This window comes from Megachile rotundata, chromosome 11, assembly GCF_050947335.1.
Source record: "Megachile rotundata isolate GNS110a chromosome 11, iyMegRotu1, whole genome shotgun sequence".
Lineage (NCBI taxonomy): Eukaryota > Metazoa > Arthropoda > Insecta > Hymenoptera > Megachilidae > Megachile > Megachile rotundata.
This window is the reverse complement of record NC_134993.1, coordinates 17,213,974-17,223,605: the sequence shown is the minus strand read 5'-3', so window position 1 is coordinate 17,223,605 and position 9,632 is coordinate 17,213,974. Positions and strand designations below refer to the sequence as shown.

The window sequence follows — 9,632 nt, the reverse complement described above, 5'->3', positions numbered from 1 at the left end:
AATTAATTACTCATTACCCGAACGTTATTTATGAACTTTTATGATCGAACCATGTAAATAATGCATTGCTGACCATTCTTTAATCATAAAAGTTCATAAACTGTGCTCAAAAAGTGAGTAATTAACGATTTTGCATACTCATTGTTGTGTATATTCCTCCTACGCGCCGCCCGCGCATGCCACGGAGGAATAAGTACCGAAAAACCATATCCTCGTAGACTTTAATGCAAAATTGGATTTGCTCGCGCTTATGTACTTGACTTTTCAACTTTTTTATCCACGCTTTTCTCTTGCACCACTCAACCAATTCAACCGGATGACACGGTTGACTATTTTTGCTTTAGCGTGAAATTTACTCGCTCGCTCAACATTGTTAGGTCAGGCGCGGAGCGCCTAATCAAACAGATCTAGTTTATCGAATGAAGAAATAACTTCTGAATGGTATTAGTTATTGAGCAGATTTTATGTTAATACATTTATCCTCTCAGTTGTGAAAACGATATTACAAACGGAGCGAACAGAGACGGATACTTATGATTTATCAGCATCTTCCATTGCCAAAACTTTTGCTGTGATTGGTTCCAATTCTTTTATACCGTCTTTGGATACCTTTTGTACCTTGAAATTGGGAAGATTAACTATTAACCGTTTATGTATTTCTCTGACGCATTTCTTCATTAGTATGTATGCTTCCTCTTCCGTTGAGTCTGTAATTATACAGGATGCCGAATTAATGTGTCAATATATTTAAGTATAATGTTTATTTACAATTATATTTATTACCGTATTTGTGATATCTGTCTAAAATAGAAAGAGAGAAAAATCCTCCGTAACCATGCGCTGCATAAGGCACTCTAACACACGATGCTAGATAATCAATGAAGTACAGTTCTGGTCCATTATTATTATCATAGCCTGCCATTAACAAGTTAACAAAGTACGGCGTTGTACTTCTAAGGTAATCTGCCAAATTTCTTCTAGTAAAGGAGGCAGCAGCTTTCGGCGATAATTCATAACCATTTCTCATTTTATAAAGTTGTATATTCTTTCCAATGTATTCTGAGAATTGAATGGTGTCGCCAGATTGTCCAGAGACTGCCATAACAAGTTTATCGGACATTTTATGAATCTTTTGTTCATCTGAAATAATAGAACCAATAGATGAAAGACAAAGTATGACTTGCATTCGTTACATATACAATAAAAAATGTACATTTATGTTAACACGCTAATATATGTTGAATTAAAGGTATAAGGTTTGGCATAAAATAGATATAACAATAGAAAAATAAGGATCTTTTTAATAAATTTTTGAAATTTAGTCAATAATTTCATACCATTTTTCATAACCATAATAGATTGAACCGTAGTCATATCGGCTGCAACTAATACAAAATCTTTAAACTGTATTCCAATTAAACATTCCATTTTGATCAAAGATTCTTTTGGTAATATCGAGTAGAAAAGAACACTCCGTATACCACTGAAAATTGCCTGTCACGAATTGTAAGGTTAAATTTTTGCGGCGAGAGTATAGTAGGCTTTATCACGAATCGTTTACATACTCTATGACGTATTCCTGTATATAGTTTAATACCGCGCTCTCTCTTCCGGATTTTAAAAATGTTATAAGGCTGAAACGTTCGAAATTTTTAAGGGGCGATCGCTTACGGTGAACTTTAAACGCTTAATTTAATATGTACATTTCTTCGGAAGTAGCTTTAATCGAATTCAACTTAATCTATATCAAATACAATGTTTCGACGTTTCACGAAGGAATTGATTTCCTTGGAGGGATCCTAACGATGTGTTCAAGTAATTATATATACATATATATATATATATGCGTACATTGTTGTAGAACGTATTTTAAACATTATACGTATTAATTAGTCATGATGGAAAGAAGCGGGAAGTGGAGATTGAGAGAACAGAAATGACTGGTTCGCGTTTGTTAGTGTGCCGTTGCATTTCTATGTTAGTGGTAAAGGTCTAATCAATCTCTTATTCCTTTCAGGCTTATTATAGATGCCGGAGTACCGATAATTTCCTATGGGTTTGTTCAGGAAGAACGGACGTTGAACAGAGAATAGTTTTAGAGAGGTAACCTAGAAACTTGTTAAACGAACGAACTTCTTTGTAGAAAAACGGGGCACATACATTTGTTACAAGTTCCTACTCCTTCAAACTTTAAACTCGCTAATAAGCGTTTATACATTCTCCGTTATTGGAAAGAACGAATTCTTTTTAGCGTCTTCCGTTTCCAGACACGTTTCATGTAATCTGCTTTACCGACATATTTAATTTTTACGAAACAAATTATAAAGAATTGTATCCTTTTATAAATTCAACCAATGAAATGGCTAACATACGATAGAAATCAGAACTGTTGTGGTTTCGTTTATATTATACAGTTGTGGATAAAGCGGTTCTCTTTAAATACGACGGAAAAGATAATTGCGCTATGATAACTAAGAGTTTTTGTGAATACGAATCGCGGGTCTTGGTTGCGATTCAACTTGTTTCATTTCACTCTATTAGCAGAGGAAGATAAAAGGAATAGATGTTCAAAGCAAGTTCATGGAAAAATCGGCACGCTCAAGCTCGTTGAAGGTCGTTCGTTAGTCCCGTTACGTTACTATCCATCTATGACGTGTGTGACGCGTTCAGCGATAGCTCATACGGCAAGTAAAATCTGCAAATACTAGCTGAATTTTGAGGTGGAATGCGAAATAAGTTGGGATTATAGAAAGAAAAAGGAAATTTTTATTTTTCAGGTTCGAACGAGAAAACGCATTGTAATCTGTCTCCGTAAAAGACATTTACTGACCGAATTATTTGATTGTTCGTCATTACAGAGTCGTTCGAAAATGGTCGAGACAAAGAGAAATTGGAAAATGCATTAACAAGTACGTTCACCTGAGGCTCGATTTACGTTTCATGAAGTACAGGTCGCTTCTATACACGGTGATTAGCGAGATCCTCCTAATAAGAAGACGCTACACTAGCATTCCGCTACTGAAACAGTTATGATGAATCCCGATCGCTGAATCCAGGGTGCACGCAACACAAAATGGGCCTTGACGAAGAAAAGGAAAGCCTATAACGTTACGGACGAGCGAATAGGTTGATCTAGCGTACGGTCGATGCATTTAGTCTCGGTAAATTTTTTCAGAAATAACTGTTACGAAGTTTACCAGTGATCGACGCGATAAATTTAAAATGATCATATCGGTGAAGCCATCGTTCCCTTAAACGATAATAACAATATTTCTTATTACAATGTGTTATACCTAATGTATTTAATACCGCGACTGAATAATAAAATTTCAACTACTTGGAAATTCATCGAATTGAATCAGACGCGTATTTCTCTTGGCTTAACATTTCTTTATGAAAGCATAACATTCTGTTTCCACTTATATGTATAGACTTTCTGTTAAGAAAAGAGATTTTTACGAACGTTTTCTTCGATCTCATTCATGAATTTATTGTATTTTTTTTTTCTGATGTTTCCTTCGCGAAACATTCGCCTTGTAACTGGTTTACTCTGGGTAGCGCGACAGGAATCCGGGGTGACGAGAAATCCTAGTAAGAACGTATTCGTATGTGGGTGAAAAAATGACATCGGCTACTGTTACAAACGATAATAGATCTGAAGATTTTCAAAGAATTTACTAGTGTTTCGGGCCGAGACGATTGTTCGACAACTTTTACTTGAAATTCTTTCTTTCTTAAACAGATAATATATCTGTTTTAGAATACGACATTTAATAGAGAGAGTCAATAAGAATTAGCTTAATATAATGGTACATCTTGAAAGATTCATCGAGCAAATTGTAGAGAGAAGAGTAGAGAAGAGAATTTGAAGGGAATAAAAGGCACGCGAAACGTCGAAGAGCGTAAAATCTGAACGAAAAGTATTCGAAAAGTAGAGCTTGGTGATCGACGACGAAGAGCGAGGCGGTGGATTGGTCAGTTCCATTGAAAATAGTGCCAAAGGTGTGTGGTCATTGGCCGTGCGGCTTACCCCCACGTAAGCGCGCAGGCTATATAGAAGACCCCGCGAGGAATTTCATCTTCAGAACTGAGAGTCAGTGTCAAGGAAATCTACCTGCAAGTAACGAAGTGAGCAAAAGCTTGTTTAGCATCGCATTGGATCAAGGACAGCTAACAAATTTGTGGATCGTTTCTCTTCTGATCGTTTCTCTCTTCGAAATATGTAAGTAGCGCGTAAGCGTAAACACGATTCTTGATACGATTTTTATCGGTTTCCGACGCGATAAACTGTTTTGCTTTTGTAGTTACATAGTTTAGAGACCGAACAGTAAAAATAACTAGACGAGAAATTAATTCGGTTATCGTTTTCGATTATTTTAAACTCGACGTACGAAGTCTCGTTGCTTGTTCTTTACTTGACAGATCGAAGGAATCCGCTGTTCAAAATCAATACGTCGAAAGTTTATAAAGCGAACATTTTACGGGTTTTTTTTTTTATTGACACTAAGTCGAGAATCGAGCTCGGAACAGGTAAGGAATACCTTTTGCAGGTACAAGCTGTACAGTTAGAAATTGCGAGCGATTTTTCTGGCGCGGTAGATACCGTTTTCGAAAGGCGTGGTATACACTGTACGTGTAAGGTTCGCTTCTTGTTTGTTTTCACGGTGTTGCACGCGATACATGTCGTCCAATTCCTTTAACTGTATTTTATAACCCGGTACTAACCGGGTGGAGTTATTTCATTTCCTAAAATTAATATGCCTATCTTAATATATTATTAATTATTAAAAAATTGTATATATATATACACACAACATTATTTTATATAGATATTTAAAAAGCAGAACGGTATGCGATGAAAAAAGTGCGGTCGAGAAAAATTGTTCAAAAGAGATTTTCAATAATACGGGGAGTTAAAAAATCTGCACGGTTTTAATACTTTCTAGAAGAATATTTCGAAAGAAGAACCTCTGTGAGGTTGTTTTTCTTTTATTTTCTGGTTTTTCGCTAAACCAATCGGTGCAATGGAAGACGACGAGGGCGACAGTAGGTCGCGACCGCGTTTTCAAGTAACGGTACCTGCCGGGTTCAACAAACCGGTAGCTTGGATCAAGAAGTGGGCTACCTGGTGCTGCCAGGGTGACCTTAACCGCTCTGACACACTTTCCAGCCTCGCTTCGCGTCGTTCCTTAGCCTCGTTCAGGTTTATCCGTTCCGTGTTTAAGCGATCGCTTCGTCTTTTCTTAACTCGAAGATCAAGGTCATCGATAGTAAGTAAAGTAAAGTCGGGTAGGTTCATCGATCTCTAGAGGCAAAATACGTATATTTAATTGGTGATTCACGAATTTTCTCTCGAGTAGGTCGTTCTTCTTTCGAATCATGCTACGATTACGGAAGGAGAGAGTCAACGTTCGTTCCTCTTTTAACACGTTCATTTAATATAATCGAATAATTATAAAAATTCGATCTTCTCTCGGTAAGGGACGGTTAATTGTTCTTTGCAGAATGCATTACAACCAGTACGTGTCGCTATGCTTGGTCGCGCTTGTCCTGGGACAAGCAGCAACGCTGCCACAGCATCCTCAGTATCCGCAACAGTATCAACAGCAGGTTAGGGACGAGAGGAAGTTTGCAGAGAAACCGAACGCCATGAAGAAGGTGGCCCTCGATGATCTGGACGATATCAGCACCAATCAGATTCAAGTGAGCACGATCATCAAATTATTTATGCGTGTTACGACTGTACTAACGGACAAACGGTATTCATCCAACCTTTTTAGGATGGCTATTGTCTATTATCTTTTATAGGGATTCGAAGCCTCGGTAATTAATATTTTGAGATCTCGGTATAAGGTCTTATGCTTTCTCCCGCAAGAATCTTTGTGATTATATATCTCTAATATTAATATTTCATCGTGTATCATACGTTCCATCGAACTGTTTCATCAGGAAGGTAGCAGTACCGGGTTTTCGTGGTCGAACATGTTGAGCATGCTGATGCAGATGTTACTAGGACAAACTGGCGGTGTAACTGGTCCGAGTAAGAACGAGATCGACGATGGCGCACCGGCTAGTCCATGGGCGAATTTGCTGTCGGTTGGCCTCAGGGTACTGACGGCTTTGCTAGGAGGTCCGCAGCAACCCGTTGACGGTATCGACAAGGTTGACAATCAGAGCAGTCCCATGCAGGTATATAGTAAATCCTTTTGATTCCTTGCCTTCAAGAAAGATGCGTGAACATTTTCTTCCCACGGTTTTTTTGAGTGTACATCTTTTTTCAAATGCCCTCTACAACTACGGTCATTTCCGCTTGAACGCGAGCGAAGAATCTGAAACAGCGAGTAATCTCGTTGATCGGAGCACAACAAATCGGTCCTCCGATTTCAAAGTGGTTTTAGAAAGCAATGGAGGACCGTTGAAATTGGTTTGAAGCGACAAGAGCAACGAGTTTCAGAGACTTTCATTGGAATTCGGGTCGCGGAACGAAAGCACAAGCCGAACTGACTGTATATCGCGAGAGCCGATGTGGGTCAAACGCATCGCAGAACTGAATTATTCCATGGTTAACAGCCGTGCAATAATCGCCTCGACGAGTCACATTCCTCTCTTCTCTTCTCTTTCTATGGAAATCTACTTGTTTTCGTTCAACTTTACACCATGGGATAATTCGATTTCTTTCCTCCGTAGATTATTTAGATTAAATACGACACGCTGTACATTTAAATAGCTAATTAGATTTAGTTGCACATCTATCGCAGTAGGTTGTACATCGCTAAGCATGTTGTTTATCTAAAAAATATTTACATTGAAATATTACTTAAAATATAATAATAATTTTTCTTTTTTCTTCTTCGAAAGAAAGACGAACGATAACGGAAATAAAATCACAACGATGTACAACTTGCTTCCAGACACGTGCGACTGCTTACGGTGACGAAACTCATTGTCTCTTCGGCAATTAAGTGCCACGACGTTACTTTCGCACGGCGATTTGGCTCCCTTAACGATCTTCACGTTTTCTAAACAATTTAATTCTATTCCGAGGCGAAGTTAATTATAAATATAAAACGCGACACTCTCCCTGATCGAAAGAGAGAATATTTACTGTCTCTTGTTGGTAACAGAAACCTACAAAGTCTGCATTGATTCGATGCAACGGATTTATCGTATTTTCATGATAATTCACCAAGTATATCAACAGTATTAATCGTAATGTAATTGTTACTGCCTCATCGAGTAAAATTATTTGAAATCTCGATAGGCGATAAGCCTTTTGTATCGATTCGATATATGTTAACATGACCTTCTATACTTAATATAACGGTAATTATCGTGAATGTTCAGCGTATCCATCGCAAAGTTTATCTATTGCTTTTGGGGCGACGTTAAGATACCTATTCGTTGTACATAAACGATCATGAGAATGTCAACTTAGAGCACACGGCTGGTGTCGGTTGTTTAGGGCATTTTGACTGCGGTGCTGGGCGCGTTTCTAGGACAGGGCAGAGACCCCGATCAGGTTGCTGTCATGGCTAAAAACGCTTCCGAGGTTAGTAGAATGCTTCTCTTCTATCGATTTTCCACTTTTCGATTGCCGTATAGAGATTGCCGTTTGATCTTCACGAGAATCATTACGCGTTTATAAGAAACGCGAGAGGATCAAAGAATCTTCGAAATTTCTTGTACGATTCCAATCAGCTCGATTTTATTCTTCGATAGTTCATTAGCATCGTGATCAACCTGTTAGACGCGTTGAAGACTTCGTTCTCTCATCGTTCGTTGACGGCCAGATCCATGGGAAGACGGGACACCGTTTCGGAGGCAGCCGTCGCGTCCATTTCGATGCTCAAGGTATAACGACCTGTTTATCTAGAAGCAAAATGTTTTGCGTTTAAAACTGATCTTATTAATTAGTGTTGTAACGAACGGAATCGAAATATTTCATGCAGGGTTACATGAGATCGGTGAAATCCTTTAACAACGTTGGTCGTGCCGAGGACGAAGGTCAACGAGGTTGCGCCGAAAGAGCGCTCTGCGAGGCAAGTGCCGAGTGTGTTGCGGATGCTCAGGGTACATCGTCCATCTTTTGTCAGCTTGGATCGTAAGTATTCTTCTTCGACAATATCCTAAAACGCGATACCATTATTTTAACTTTCTCGAAAACTTTAGATTCGTGTTTGTCGCTTTTAGGTACGCGACCAGTTATTTGCTACAGAGGCAGAGTGGAGTAGGTTTTGAAGCGCTCTACGAAGCGGGTCGACGCGGACGTACAGGAGAAGATTGCAGAACTCTGTTCGTCGACTGTAACGCCGTATGAAGAAACGGTTACGTCTCGATCTGTTCAAGTACGATTTAGACGCTCTGGGACACCATCGATTTCCATTTACATTCCTCGGCATTCTTTCTCTCTCGTCCCGAGGTTTAGATCGCACCTGAAACGGTGGACAAAGTAGCTTTAGACGCGACGTGGAATATGCGTAAGCAGCGTGCAGGGACCAAAACCGGAAACCTAACTCTCTCCTTCGCCTTACGTGTACAAACACGTAAAGATGTCGAAATGAAATTGGCTTATTTAAAATCAACGCGTTAAGATTAAGTTTTGGACGACTCGGGTTCTTCACAGCGAGATAAACGAAAAGAAAATCATATTCTAAATATCTTGAAAATTCACTATGTCATAGGATCATCGTGTATATCTGACCAATCATATAATAACTTATTGTAGGAATTTTTGCTACCTTCGTAACTACGAAGCACTTTTCCATAGACACCAAGAGAGAGTTCGTTAACGTAGACTCTACATTTCTAAGTATACCAGTGTGGATTCTACGTTCTTGACAGTTTTTCTGAGATAGACGTAAAGAGTGTTAGGTTGAGAAGGAACACGTGCACGCGGTGGGAAACACTTAACGTAGAAATAGACTGAACGAGAATATAGGCCTAGGCGAACTGTGAACCGTTCGTTTGGGTCTCTCAACGAAAATCACGATATTTATTTCTATTTATTTGAATTTATTAAATCTAGTAGAGTTAGTGTGTACTCTCTCTCTCTCTCTCTTTCTCTCTCGAGGAATGGATCGGTTATGTCGCAGAAGATGTTTTTAGCAAAAACTATCTAGAGGAGCAGTGAAAGTTTAATTGAATGTTTTTTGATAAATTAGAGTCGTTTGATAATTCTGTACTTTTCTACGCTAACGACAGATCCGTGCTCGAAAGATTCTTTATTATACGTACAAGCTAACGTCTCAGGATATTGTGTTTGTTCTGTCACCCGCTAAAAATTATCTCCTGTATATATGTATACGTATAGCTACGTGAACACGCATATACATATATACACGGTTAGGTACACGCACACATATACATATACCGACACACGCGGGTGAAGTGTTTCGCAATAGCCACCTTTTATTTAGCTCGGTTAGCGTATCAATTAGAAGTAAGTTGTATGTATGACGTGTGGTACAATTATACTTAAATTCAAGCTAATAAACGGTCTTATTAATAAATAATCTTATTCTCAAGACTAGACATCCTTTATATTCCTGAAATGGTCCAAATATATATAAGAAAATATTTTGACTTATCGGTCTTTAGAATTAAACGACGAAATAAGTAATAAATAAGTAATA

At 38.5% G+C, this 9,632-nt stretch overlaps 2 protein-coding genes across 7 annotated transcripts; one reads left to right on the top strand and one right to left on the bottom strand.

Annotated features, from left to right (window-relative positions):
- Positions 1-444: 444 nt before the first annotated feature.
- Positions 445-1,661, bottom strand: LOC100878496 (proteasome subunit beta type-2). The gene is made up of 3 exons (XM_003707695.3): positions 1,338-1,661; positions 784-1,140; positions 445-707 (listed from the first exon to the last, which is right to left on the bottom strand). Exons 1-3 carry the CDS (start codon positions 1,426-1,428, stop codon positions 532-534), a joined length of 624 nt encoding a protein of 207 aa, XP_003707743.1. The 5' UTR covers positions 1,429-1,661; the 3' UTR covers positions 445-531.
- A 137-nt stretch (positions 1,662-1,798) lies between these two features.
- On the top strand, positions 1,799-9,524 carry LOC100878383 (uncharacterized). Of its 6 annotated transcripts, none has more exons than XM_076537466.1 (10): positions 1,799-1,815; positions 2,018-2,103; positions 2,542-2,684; positions 2,778-4,222; positions 5,505-5,703; positions 5,950-6,189; positions 7,463-7,549; positions 7,720-7,851; positions 7,950-8,101; positions 8,191-9,524. In XM_076537466.1, the coding sequence occupies exons 5-10, from the start codon at positions 5,506-5,508 to the stop codon at positions 8,315-8,317; spliced, it is 936 nt and encodes a 311-aa protein (XP_076393581.1). In that variant the 5' UTR covers positions 1,799-1,815; positions 2,018-2,103; positions 2,542-2,684; positions 2,778-4,222; position 5,505; the 3' UTR covers positions 8,318-9,524. The 6 variants fall into 6 exon arrangements, with proteins under 6 accessions (XP_076393581.1, XP_076393579.1, XP_076393580.1 ...); XM_076537464.1 differs by lacking the exon at positions 1,799-1,815 and adding an exon at positions 1,875-1,943; XM_076537465.1 differs by lacking the exon at positions 1,799-1,815 and adding an exon at positions 1,877-1,943 and having other exon boundaries at positions 2,018-2,684.
- The last annotated feature ends 108 nt before the right edge of the window (positions 9,525-9,632 follow it).

Excerpts from the sequence above, each read along its gene's own strand:
- LOC100878496 (XM_003707695.3), bottom strand. The coding sequence starts at position 1,428 with ATGGAATGTTTAATTGGAATACAGTTTAAAGATTTTGTATTAGTTGCA. Across the intron at positions 1,141-1,337 it reads TATTATGGTTATGAAAAATG|ATGAACAAAAGATTCATAAA; the intron begins GTATGAAATTAT and ends CTATTATTTCAG. Across the intron at positions 708-783 it reads AGACAGATATCACAAATACG|ACTCAACGGAAGAGGAAGCA; the intron begins GTAATAAATATA and ends GTATAATTACAG.
- LOC100878383 (XM_076537466.1), top strand. The coding sequence starts at position 5,506 with ATGCATTACAACCAGTACGTGTCGCTATGCTTGGTCGCGCTTGTCCTG. Across the intron at positions 5,704-5,949 it reads TCAGCACCAATCAGATTCAA|GAAGGTAGCAGTACCGGGTT; the intron begins GTGAGCACGATC and ends CTGTTTCATCAG. Across the intron at positions 7,852-7,949 it reads CGTCCATTTCGATGCTCAAG|GGTTACATGAGATCGGTGAA; the intron begins GTATAACGACCT and ends TATTTCATGCAG.